Genomic DNA, 14042 nt, shown 5'->3' on the forward strand with positions numbered 1-14042 from the left:
CTGCTTGATTATCATAACGTGGAAATGCGGTAGAAAGATGCGCCACAGTGCAGCATTTGTGACGTCATCAAGACCACGCCTTGTTTGAAGAATCGGACATTTAAAAAAAATAATTAAAAAATAACTGGGGAAAATGAAAGTATTTTCTGAGTCCATGTTATTTATTTATTTATTTTATTTTTTTTTTTTTTTGCTTATTCAATCAATTTCAGTGACAAGAAGACTTATGACTGAAGGAAACAACCCCATTGAATGACATTTTCGTTGCCGTTAAACATTAAATTAAAAGGTGATAATGGAAACCTTTATTATTATTTTTTTTTTATATTGAAGACTATTTATGAGTTAACTTTCTCCGTCATAATCTCTGCGTTTTTCTTCCGGTTTTTAATTATTGTCAAAAGCAATGAAACATAAAAGTAATTATAAAGTTATCACAACTTCCGCTTTTTCCTTTTGACGGGAAAAAGTCATATTACGAATACAATAAACCCTCGATTATCCGCGGAATTGAGTGGCACAAGTGCCACGGATAATAAAAATCGCGGGAAAACAGCTAAAAGGCTTAAATGAGGACCAGATAAGGAAAAAATTGTTCTTCCTCAAAAACAGAGCTATATTGATTCATAATACTTTTTACTAACAGTAAAAATGTTTCGTATTTTTTCAAAACAGAACTTAGCATCAATTAAAAAAAAAAGTATGTACAATGAAGAATGCACAGAAAACAAATAAATAAATATAACAAAAACTAAGTGTAAATTTACAATTTTTCGACAAGAAAACAGCTATTGGTATTTGCTTTTTGCTGCGAAAATACATGTTCCTGATTGTCAATTGACTCGCAGATAATCAGGTGTTTACTGTAAATTAGAGCCGCTATATAGATAGGCCGACGCATCAGCTTAAGTTTAGCCATTTTGGATCGGATTTTTCATTGTTGCGCTTGCTAGGGTTACCGCAGCAAAGTTTCGGATTTCGCCAAATTTGCCGAAAATAATATTTTATTTACTAAACAATTCACGTGCCGCTAATAATGGATCACAGTGAACCATCACCAAACGCGATAACTCGCCAAAAAAGACAACCACTCAAACAAGCACTCCGATCCAAAATGGCTGATCTTAAGCTGATGCGTCGGCTCGTATATATAGGGGCCTTACTGTAAATAGATGTTTGATTAAAAGTGATGCTTTTGACATAGACTAATAATAAGAATAGACCGAGCTATGGCAACCCTTTGCTGCTCATAAACCAAACCATGTGACTAGTGGATATCCTAGCAACAGCGGGCGTTGATCGTAGCAGACGATCAACGCCCGCGAGAAATAAAATAAATAGAATTGATGGAACGCGGAATATTTACGGAGTCCGATTTGTAAATTTGTTATTCTAAGTTGTAAATATTTTGTTAATATAGTGAGTTTTTCGTTTAGATAGTATTGTGCATTTTCTTTAGTCAATTTAAATAACTCTCTAAGCTGTTAAAGATGTAAGCGCCCAAATAGAATCGGCAAACGGTAAGATTTTTACCTACAATTTCAATTTAAGATTCCGATTAGTACATTTTTGCGTTAACGCAAAACGTTTACTACATTACGTTCACGCCAACGCTGACGTAGCAGTTCCAAATGAAATAAAAGTTACTGAAAACTGTGATCAAAAACTAATTACTAATGTCAAAATAATTCATAACTAAAAGAAAAACAGTTTAATCTCTGCACCTGGAAAAAAATTATAATGAAAACACATTACTTAAAATACATGTCGAGTGCCAAACTATAGATAATGTTGCCATCTAGCAACCATGCTGCCAAAGTTTTCGCCACGCCTTCCACCAGTCACATGATGTATCCAAGAACCAAATTTTTCATCAGCAAGTCTGGGAAAGCTCGGTCTACTCTTATTATTAGTCTTGGCTTTTGAGTACCGTCAAGTACGAAGCTAAGTTTTGTTATGCTCGAGTACTCCTACTACTGTAAGAGCTCTTATTTTCGCGAGGCTTTAATTTTCTCGATTTTAACTAAACAGCTGTGGAGGTTAAATTTAAGCTGAACGAATTATACATTTTCTAGCCTGAAATGATAATAAAAAATTTGAAATGTTTTATTCAGCCAAAATTTAATGATTTATTGCAGTATCTAAAATAAAAAATAAGCACAAAACATTATTGAATAAACAAGTATCACTTTAACACTATACAACTAAGAAGTAGAATAGTCCTTAAAATGCCTTATGCAAAAAAAAAAATCTATTTAGCTACTTTCAGGATTTTTCAACTTTCGTTTCTGCTGGTGTAAACGTCGCAAAATTTTTCAGCCCGCAAAATCACCGCTATCTTCATTTTCGCGAAATTTTTTTCAAGATGTTGTTTTTCCTGCATTAGTAGTATCGCAGCAGTGAAGAAATATCTACAGTGTTTATGGCAGGATTAGCTTCTTCCGTCCAAAACTAGTTTTTCCCATCCCGCCGGGAAATGCTGGGATAAAATGGTAAATACCGGGAAAAACTTCCAAGTAACAATATGTAAGAAATATTTTGGCTTTCTGAATCTGATGCGTAAGATGAAAGTTTAAATAGTGATTACAAATTTCCCTTGGGTTTAAAATTATTCTCTAGAAAAGGAATGTAAATTAGGAAGAATTGTTGCATAAAACATACAATTTGCTCACAATTTTTTTTTAAATTATTTATTTCCTAAATACTTTAGAGCACAATAAAATAAAATTATTAAACTTAAAAATACCAGTGTTATCAAGAGAAGCACTAAATAATTTTTGTTAAATTTAAATAAATTTTTATTACATTTTTAAGTAGACCTACTAAATATTTTTTTTTTTTTAATTTTGGTTTGGTGTAATAATTACACAAAATGTTCTTTTGCATCATCAGTAACAGATTTATTTACATTTTTTGTTGTTGTCAGATTTGTTGTCAGATTCTTGTCCACTCAAATAGCGTTAAAAATCTGGCTTTGAAGACTGGTTACGATTTTCTTTAAAAACCCACTAAGCTCCATACAAAAACAGTACACAATCAACTAATTACAAACTCTATTTCACCAGCACTATGGTGGAAGTAAAATTGGAATAGATGCAAAATTTCTGCAATTAATGGAACATCTTCAGGGATTTCTTGCATCATCAGTATCTCTGGAACATATTTTTTCTAATTTTTCATTCATCCAAAATAAGATTAGAAATAGACTGGGTTTGCGAAAAGCCTCGAAATTATTGTTTTGTTGATACTAAAATCAAATGTAAAAGTAGAAGACGAAGAATATGAAGACGATTATGATTTGTAATCTGTGTATTGTGTAAATGTTTTTATATAAATCTACTTCATTCTCTGTTTTTTAAATTTTCCTTTTTACTTCCTTTTACAAAAAAGGAAGTATTGTATTCGCGAAACAATTTTCACTCAAAAATCGACCTTAATTTCCATTTTGCTCACCCCCGAATGAATGTTGAGTTTTTTTTTCTACCCGACCACACGTGCATATATACCTAAGAACGTATAGACGCTCGAAATATTTCCATTTTGACGTTTCCCGAGTTGATTACAACGAGTTTTCTCGTGACGTCTGTATGTTCATATGTATGTCGCATAACTCAAGAACGGTATGTCCTAGAAAGTTGAAATTTGGTACGTAGACTCCTAGTGGGGTGTAGTTGTGCACCTCCCCTTTTGGTTACATTCGGGTGTTTCTAAAGGGGTCTTTTGCACATTTTGGAGGGTAATCATTGTTAATTTTGATGCAAACTCAAGTGGTGTCATAATCTGACGGACACTTGGCGATATATCGCCAGTCTTTTAGTCGCCAAGTTTTATCGCCAACTTGGCGACAAATTTGGCGATTTGTTTTAAAAAATCTGGTTTTTATTTGGCCATTGTTGGTGATATTTATAGAGTTAACTATTGAATCACATTAAAAATGCCGATAATGGGGAAATGACATTAAATTGGAGTAATAGGAAGTCATGTGATGCACACATCAGCTCGGTTTTTAAATCTTTCAAGCTATTATTTACTTAGAACTCAATTTTGATATTTTTAAAGATTGTTTTGAGTTTATGTTTTCAATGATCAGTTTTTCCCATGTGGAAAAGACATAGTATTTCCCAGGACGGTAAGTACCAGTTTTTACCATAGTATGTACCGGGGGTAGGAAAAACCTTGCCAACCCTGGTTTCTGGTACACGTTTCACGCTTGCACCCAATTATAGTTTTTTGCTTCGTTTCCAAAATTACCATATGAGGAATGAAAGTTTTTTTTAAACATCTTTCAGATACAATAATGATAATTACCTTAATTTTCAAAATTATATTCCTTGCACAATAAAGATAGGCAAATCAATATCAATTTATTCAACTTTTTACATTTTGCTAATCACAAATGTGTTGTGAAAAATTTAATTCAGTCGAACTCGCTTAAAACGAGCGCAAAATGATCGCAATAGTTACTCGTTATAACCGAGTGCTCTCAAAAAACGAGTTCCTGAAAAAAAAAAAAAATCATAAAATTTATCAAAGTTGCTTTTTTCTCCTTTTTAATCTCTGTGCAGAACCAAAAAGTAGGTTAATTGCTTTGAATCTCAATATCTCTTTTTCAGAAGTTCACACATACACACATTTTTAACTTTTAAATGCTTCTGTACTCACAAATAAAAAAATTAAAAAAAAAAAAAAAAAACAGATGTCGTCGTTTATTCTTAGGGCTTATGATTTATCACTACCATTCGGTTGTATTCGATATATTAACGAAAATTTGACAAAAAAAAGGTAAAATGAGCTGGAAATAAATAGAAATTTTATGAATCGCAAAAGTATTGCTCGCTCAAAAACGGAGTTTTCTCGTTAAAAAAGAGTTGTGCTCCCATGAACTTAACATTGTACCAATCAAAATATTTCCGATTTCCTCGCTAAGTCCGGGTTCTCGTGAAATCAGGGCTCGTTGTAAGCGAGCTGACTGTATTGAAAGTTACTCGTGATGGCATTGCAAAATATTGAGGATGAGCTCTATTGGAAGACATAAATGGCGTATTTTCAGCACAAATGGAATTATTATAGGAATCGTTATGTAAATAAGGGCACGATATTGTGATTAACAAAAACTTATGTTTGGTTTTTAATGTACTTTGTATATTAATTAGTAAAATGCTAACATGATGTCTTTTGTCTTCCTCAAAAAGGATTTAGCTGAAGATTTTTATAATCATTGCGGTATAGTTGAAATATGGAAGCTGACAGGATGCTGCTGAAATAAATCGAAGTGAAATAGAACGCAATTGTTGTTGTTGTAGCTGTTGCCAAAAGCTGCATCATCAATTGCCAAATTAAGCATTAAGTTATCTAGTTTACCAGAAATAATCTTAGAAGATAAGAAAAAAAAATGTGCAATTGAAATTTCAACTACGCTGAGCAATTAATTGGTGACTGTTAACTTGTGTTCTAACGTAACTTTTCTTATCTTTCAAGTTAGTTTTAGGACTTCTGTACTTTTCCCTAACTAAGAAAGACGACAGCGGAAAAATTTCGAATTATACAGAGAATTATAAAGAAAAAATACTACGGCTATTTTATTTAAAAACAAATTACTTATCAAATACCAAAAATGCGTAGAAATGTACCTTTTTTATTATTTTGGCAAATTTTAGGACTTTTTTGCCACGAGAAGATATTAACTGATCTAAAACAAATTAAAGCACAATGTTTTAATTTGGTTTAGATCAGGCTCTATTTGAAGACATTACAATTACATTGAGAAAACATCTAATTAAAAGAAGGGTCCTTGAAATAGTCTTTTCTCATATTTTGTTAAAATTTGCGACTTGAAGATGTCCACCAATTTTGATCTTATTTCTTTTCTTCTTTTTTTTTTTTCTTTGTCTATATCACTCGCAACTTTTGCGACAACTTCAAAATAAAAAAATAAGTTTTTTCGGGCCACCCTAGTTTACAAAGCGCAACTAACGAAATGCTCGGTTAGAATTCAAACTGCGCTGTTTCTTAATTCCCGCTCTTAATGCTATCTAATGTTTTTGCCATTATACGCCTGAATTCATTTTTAATCGAATATCATTTGCGACTAAGCTAATTTACTGCGCTTTTCCGTCCTTGATGTGTGATGAATTACCATGAATAATTTTTGTTAAGTGTTAAGTTCCCGACATTTTTTGAAAGCCACTCAATTTATCATTTTCTGAAGGTTAAGTACGTTTTTTTAAAGGGTGATTAATGCTTAAACATTCATCAATGCGTTAAATTAATGATTAGAAAGAAAGTTAGTTTGTATTTTTTCAAACTTGAATTTCTATTCATCTTTCCGTGTAAGCTTTGCATATAAATGAATATGCGCCGTGATATATCCCTTAGTGTTTCTTTTTTTTTAATGCTTCTTTGCTGTTTAGCATGCGATCATAATACTCCACAGAACATGCAGGCAGGGGCGCAAAGGTGGGAGGTCACAGGAGGTCGTTGTGACCTCCTAAAAATTTCCTTACTCGGCAAATTTTGTGCAACGATTCATCTAAATTATCATCATTTGGAAAAATTTGGAGTTCTAGTCGGCAAAATAATCATAATTCGCCAAAGTTCTCCGTTCCATCCGGCAAAAGTATCATCATTCGGCAAAAGTTCGAGTTCCATTCGGCAAATTGAGAATTCCCCCCCCCCTTAAAAAATGTAAGTTCGGGGCTCCCTTAAATGCAGGGGATGCATCTGTAAAACTAGTGAGCGGTCCTAGTTTCAGGTCAAAGGTGAGACTATTACTTTCTTACCCGAATGATTCCCTCAAAATAACATGATTAGGTATATTTCTTTCAATAAACGAGCTGATGTGTGCATCACATGACTTCCTTTTACTCCAATTTAATGTCATTTCCCCATTATTGGCAATTTTAATGTGATTCAAATGTTTACTCTCTAAATATCACCAACAGTGGCCAAATTGAAACCAAATTTAAAATTAAAAAAAAAAAAATCGCCAAGTTGGCGACCAAAAGACTGGCGATATATCGCCAAGTGTCCGACAAATTATAACACCACTTCAGTTTGCATCGAAATTAACAGTGATTTCCCCCCAAAAGGGGGCAAAAGACCCCCTTTGGAACATTCGAATGGAACCAAAAGGGAAGGTGCAAGACTAGGCCCCACTAGGAGTCTACGTTCCAAATTTCAACTTTCTAGGACATACCGTTTTTGAGTTATGCGAGATACATACGTACATACGGACGTGACGAGAAAATTCGTTGTAATTAACTCGGGGGTCGTCAAAATGGATATTTCGGGTGTCTGTAGGTTCCTAGGCATATATCCACGTGTGGTCGGGTCGAAAAAAAAAACTCAACATTAATTCGGGGGTGAGAAAAATGGAAATTAAGGCCGAATTTTTTGACTGAAAATTTTTTCGCGAATACAATACTTCATTTTTTTGTAAAAGGAAGTAAAAAACGTTTTAGTTCCTATTGAATAATTTAATATAATGATATAAATGTTTTTCTAAAATTAGAAATTTTGACGAGTGACTGATCTCTAACAAAACGATTCGGTTAATGTGTACATGAATTCATGAATAGACGGACAGTTTGTATTGGTAGTGATGATTTTTGAATAAAATGAGCAAATATGTTCCTTGTCATGTTCAGGTTAATAAGATTTGGCTGTACTTGCTTCTATCCTCCGTTTCTTTTGTCCGCTTGACGGGAACCAATGAAATCTTAACAATACCAATGCCATTTATGCATTGCTTGTCCTTACAGCGTTTATTACATTTTACTCCCAAACCCCGAATTAACTGCGCTCATTTCGAAAGGGTGCCTTTCAAATTAGCATTTGAAGGGCTCCCCATTCGGAAGTGCGCTTGAATTTTCCACTCAAAGCTTTAAAAAGAGCGTAATCATTGGCCGTCTTAAATTAGTAACGAAATTGATGCGAATATTTGCAATTTCATTCCGGGGAATAGTGATCCGAGTCCGAATCTAATTTAGTTCGTACGATTATGTGGGGGGAGAAATGTCAATATTTGTCTTGAAAGTCATCGCTGCTTCTTAAGTTCTAAACTATATTCATTGGGCAGTTTCTTTCTATTGATTCTTCCAGGCTTTGCTCCTTGCCGTTTTTCTCCGGCTTTGATTTAAGTTTCGCTATCCAAGAGTAGATTGGTTGACATTTTTCTCTCCCAGAATTCAATTCACTGCATGGCGCGCTTCAATTATTTTGAGCGGATATTGCAAGATTTAAATTAGGTTTCTCATATTTACTTAGCCGTGCTTTATGGGAGAGTTTCAAGAAAGTGTCGCTTTTATTTTATTTGAAGGATGAGTTTGGGTAAATAAGCCTGTTGCTGATGTGTATTTATTAATCTTATTTGATCAGTTTTCAACGGGTTTGCGATGATAAATACGGTTGGATACTTGTTTTCAATCGCATAAGGTTTTTGTTAATAACAAAGATGAAATGGTAACAAGTCGCTTGCAGAAATTAATATATTTTTGATATATTGTAACTGGCGATGGCTTAATTCCAAGCGTTTATTTTATTTCAAAAATTTTAACGTCATATTTAAAGCAAAACAAAACAAAACAAAACAAAAAAAAAAACGTTTATGTCCCCCCCCCCTTATGATTTTTTTTTTTTTTTTTTTTTTTGTTCTCATAGTATATTTTGCTTATCTCTTTTGAAAAAAAAATGTTGCGCTGTAAAAGAAAAAAAAATCATATAATTCCATAGCATTTACTTTGCTGAATTTCATAATTCTTTAAACAAAGGTTTACTGTAGTTTTCCATTTTTAAAATGGTTCATTTAATCTCGTAAAGTTTTTCTCAATATATATTTTCAAGAAAGATTCGTCTTCATTTTTGTTTCGTATCTCTTTTTCTCAGGTAGTTTAAGATTTTTTTTTCCCCTGCTTCGTTTGAGATTTCCTGAAGAAATGTTTTCCTTAACAGAAATCTACAGAGAAAAATCTTAACCATTTTTCTTTTCTTTTTTTTTTTCTTAAACTCATTTTGAAAATAAATAAATAAATTCAGTAATGTTTTTTTTTTTTTTTTTAAATTTGGGACGCTTTAAGCTTAGTTGCATTTTGTAGTGTAGCTACAAATTAGTTTTTATAGTATTCCATTTTAATTTGTTCTGAACTTTCTTTTTTGGATAAAAGTTCGTGTTTTTCCACGACGTAGGTATATACCGTGTTGATACACATGATAAATTCATGGAGATATAAAACATTTATTGAATTTCAAAATATAGTGGTATAAAAGTTGGAGAAGCAGGTTAGCAACTTGAATAAATTTGTGGGGAAAAAACGGAAACTGAGACACCATAGATAGACAAAACTCAAAACGCGTTAGATATACATTCAAAAATGGATATATTAGATAATTTGATGTTTCGTTTCGTCTTTTGTGTTAAGTGGAATTAGCTTTTATTATCATTTCTGCTCGATTCTTCATTTGTTTTCTACAAAACTAGCTGAAGAGCAACAGACACATTATGAGTTCTTCTAACTAGAAGGAAATCAATAAGGGAAAAGAATTCTGATCTTAGAAAAATTCTTAACATATGTTGAGTTGACACAGTATATCACTTAATAATAAAACTAAAATTGGTAGCGTAAATGGTTTTTAGCTAGTTTAGAAAATCATGAGAAAAGGTGTCATATTTCCCTTAGAATGGGGTTGTTTCCTTCAGTCAAAAGTACTACTTTTAGTCACTGAAATTGATAGAATAAGCAGGGAAAAAAAAAAAACATGGACCCAGAAAATGCTTTTATTTTCCCAACAGTTATTTTTTAATTAATTTTTTTTAATGTCCGATTTAGAAAACAAGGCGTTTTCTTTATGACGTCACAAATGATGCACTTTGATGCATCTTTCTACCGCGTTTCCACGTTACAATAATCAAGAAGCGAATTAAATATTGCGCTCTACGCTTGCTATCAACTCTATCGTTGTTAATACACGTGAGTAAAGATGCGAATTAAATATTACGTTCTGTGAATGGCAACAGTTAAGGGCATTTCATCATTTGTGATGTCATCGGCAGAAGCGTAAACAATGAAAGCATTCCGATTAAAGTAATTTTTTAAAAATATTAAACTTAAACAAGTTGTTTAAAAAATGGTCAGATCCTATGTTTTTAAGCATGCTCTTTGAGAAAAAAATACTTTTAAAATTTTGGAAACGACCCCATTGTGTCATATTTCCTCATATTCCTTTTTTTTTTTTTTTTGTCTTCATTTGTTGTTTTTTGATTTATTATTTACTCTCTAAAAACTCTTATTCATGTCAAATAGACGCGAAGGTTACACCCGTATAGCTTGGATTGTTTCTAGAAAATTCTTGTTTTTAAAATGAAGGTTGAATTAGTTATCATTATTGTACTAATCTGTTTAAGACTAAGTACCATGTTTATCTGATTTGAATACACACATTGTTCATTTTTTGAGCTTTTTTGTTTTTATGCAAGCCAAAATTTGCTATTGGAAAGATGTTTGGAATGCTTGAATTTGATGACTGTGTGTTTTTTTTAAATTTTGTTTTTTCTGACAAATATTTGTTAAAAAAAAAGTTTCCGACAGTTCTAAAATGTTTATGTAGTCCTTTCTCTTTAAACGAGTATTTGTACATAAACTAAAATTGACACCTGTATTTCATTTGAAGTTTTAAAATTACTATAGCTTCTTTTTGACGCTGTCGCCAATAATGTTCTTAGTCTACTTATGCTCTTAGTTTTGAATTAGAAACGCTCTTAAAATAGCTTTTAAATATCCTTCACATGGTTTTCCCTTCCGCTCTTAATGTTAAGCAAATGAATCCTGAAACAAATTTCTCACGTAAAAACGGATCTAAAAATCATGCCGTATATGTCGTGATGTTTGATTGCAAAGTTACGAATAGTGTTGCTTTTTTTTTTCATTGACTGATTAAATGTATTTTCTTAATATGAGTAATCTTTCTTCTTCTGATTCCATTGATGTGTTATAAATATATTTCTTGTGGCTTATATTGATTTTAAATTTTGCAGGTCACTGATGCAGTGAGAGTAACTTTGTGATGTCTTCGTCATGGCTAAAGTTATGGACCAACCTCTGTCGGAAGAAGCCAGCAGCGACAACGAGGAGATCAATAAGCTTTTTCCTAGGTGCAGACCACGCAATGCTGTTTCCAACAGTGATTTCAACCAGAACAGTGTCAACCTTATTAACAACAACATCAAGGACCACAGGAAGCTGTCGACTGCCAGCAGCGACAGTGCCATGAGCAGCAGCATTATGGATAAAGCCAACGACAACTATCTTCCCCACAACAACCAGGACCACCAGGACATCCTGGCTCGCCCCGCCTCTGATATGAGCGAAACGTCTTCCTGTTGTGGGGGGGACCAGCAGACGCCTTTGCCCCCTCCCCCGCCTGCCGAAATCGCTGAAGACGATTCGGTGATAAGCGCCTACGATTACTGTGATTACGACAATAGTGGCCTGCTGTGCAACTCGAGCAGTGGACCTCCCAAGGAAGAAGTAAGAAGCAATTCCACGTCTTCCGTGACGTGCGATCGACGTGATTACGGCGAAGAGGTTGTGTACGATCCAGAGTTGGACGTTGGGTATCACATGGATCCGGGTTTCTGCTTGAGGGATAGTCGCATCGAAATCGCAGGCGGCCGCGAAATTTTCTCCAAAAGCAGGAGCAAGCCTTCCAAGAAGCGGCACAGCGATGAAGTCTCTTACCACCGGCAGAGGGCGTCTCACGATCACAGCCAGTCCTCGTGCAATAACAACGTTGGCTGCACGAAATCGCAAGACTTTAAACGGTTCAGCGCTGACGTCATGTATGATGATAAACTCCGTCGATACATGTATAATATGTGTTCGGGTTCTGTAGATAAATTACACACTTGTGCTAAATATAGAACTGAAGCCTCATACATTTTGGAGGAGAAGAGTCCCGAGCATATGCCAAGAATGAATGGTCGGCTAAGTCTGAGGAAGAGTTCTTCTGTTCGCGGACTGCAAGATTTACCTGCGGATTGTAAACAACATACGGGACACTTAGTATACGAAGCGCCAGTTAGCAATGCCGAAGTTGTTTACGATGATATTGGAGAACTAATAGACCAAACGAAAGATAATTGTAGTTCTAATAGTTCTTTTACCGGCAATGGCAGCAGTAACGGTTTGCATGTTAAGACAAATGTGAATGAAACGGATTATTCAACGTACCCTGGTGAAATTTTAGAATCGCCCAACAGTGATACTGACCAGTCTTTCCGCATCATGCACAAACCTCACATTGATACATTAGATGCCAGTTCTCCAATGTCGCCTTGTGGAGGTTTATGGAATATTGATGGGTTAGGTCAAGATCATACTGGTAGTTTGCATAATCTAAGTCAAGACGAAGACATGGACACTGATTCCGAACCGGCGTCTCCAGTGAAACAAGGTATTGCTCGTCTCATTGGCAACGTTCCTATTGCAGAGTATGAAGGTTCTCCCCGCCGGTATGGACCCCGACCGGGATACCCTCATAGAATATCGTCTGACGAACAAAACAGTGCCGAAAAGACCCATCCTTCGACCTGCGAGGAATTGCTTAAAGTCATAGCGGGAAACGGTAAGCCTTTAAGTGCTGAGCATAGGAAAAGCGCCTACAAATCTTCTGAAGAACTCACGGATTGCGGTAACCACGAATCTGGCGGTAAAAACGGTTTGAAAGATTATGATCCTATTACTGGTGTTTGCAGTAAAAATGAGAGCAAAGACTCTTGCACCAAAGTACTGGCTCAGGACTCCGATTTCAGCGAGCTAGATTACCGACTTTATCGAGTCAATACTGGTAGTTCCTACGTCGGCCGCCGACTCGCTCAGTCGTCGGCAGCCGAAAATGAAGACAGCCCCAAACGCAATGACGTTGTGAAACTAGTAAATGGCGATGTCCCTCACGTGTCCAAGAGTTCTCTGTTGAGCAGTGAGTGCTTGTCTCCGTCTCGTGATCCGGAAATTTCACTGTCCCCTAGCGACGATGCAGGTGCAAGCACTTGTATTTCGACTTCCACGGGCGTCGTTTACTTACCGAACGAGCAAGAGTTGATGCTGTTGCACGAAAGCGTCCACCAGCACACTCTCCAGGTGGAGATGGTGGATCAGGACCTCGAATCGATCAGTACCTATCCCGGTACTGAAGACCTCGGGGAAACCGAGGTCGGCGAGCAAGTGGATCACACTCGAAACTTTACCCTCTCTCCCGAGACGACAGACTGTGATAGCAACGACGTGGAAAGTGTCGTGTCCCTCGAGGGCAGCATGAACTCTGGTGGCCGCCTGATGAGCAGCATGCCTGTTCTGGAAGACGGACTGTCCAGTGGTCACAGTAGTGACCCGGACACCAGCGAAGACGAGGGTTCGGACGGCGCGTGGTCGGAAAACCGGAAGCGCGCCTCTGACGACATCGACAACCATACTTTGGCCTTAATCAACAAGCAGATCAGCAAGATCGAGCAGGACTTCTGTAAGCGCCCTTCCAACAGCATTGTGCCTCCGGAGAAGATGAACCATCACGAAGTGGCCGAGTACCTATGGAGGCATTCTTGTAATAATCAGCATCTTGAACTGCAAGATGTGGACCTTAGTTACTTTGATGCCCTTTGTAAGTACCCTTTTTAATCTGTTTTATATTGTTAAGATACTTAAATGCTAAAGGTTTTTGATAAATAAAAGCACTGGACCGTGTTAATTGTCAAAAGAAAAAAAAGGTTCAGTCCGACAATTTTTTTCTAGCCTTTCCCACCGTCAGGGTTGCTACGCTACATGGAAACCTGAAGAAACAAGAAAAACGCAGGGAATTTTAAAATAAAATAAACTAGTATGTTATGGCCATCACGAAACTTTCTTCTATATCTTTCTTATAATTCTGATCCCCCCCTCCCCCCATGCTTAACGAGGAAGCAATATTCCCAATGAAAACAAAATTATACATGCCAAAACTTGATGACCATCTCAATTCCTGATTTATCTCAAAAGCAAAGCAAAGAATGAAAA

At 35.5% G+C, this 14042-nt stretch overlaps 1 protein-coding gene across 1 annotated transcript in view; it reads left to right on the forward strand.

Annotated features, from left to right (window-relative positions):
* LOC129225234 (uncharacterized) overlaps window positions 1-14042 on the forward strand; it is a 395408-nt gene that overhangs the window by 129931 nt on the left and 251435 nt on the right. Inside the window, exon 3 of the mRNA XM_054859808.1 lies at window positions 11030-13650. Coding sequence (XP_054715783.1) covers window positions 11070-13650 — 2581 coding nt within the window. The 5' untranslated portion in view covers window positions 11030-11069. The remainder of the gene's footprint in view (window positions 1-11029; window positions 13651-14042) is intronic.

This window comes from Uloborus diversus, chromosome 6 (genome assembly GCF_026930045.1).
Source record: "Uloborus diversus isolate 005 chromosome 6, Udiv.v.3.1, whole genome shotgun sequence".
Classification (NCBI taxonomy): domain Eukaryota; kingdom Metazoa; phylum Arthropoda; class Arachnida; order Araneae; family Uloboridae; genus Uloborus; species Uloborus diversus.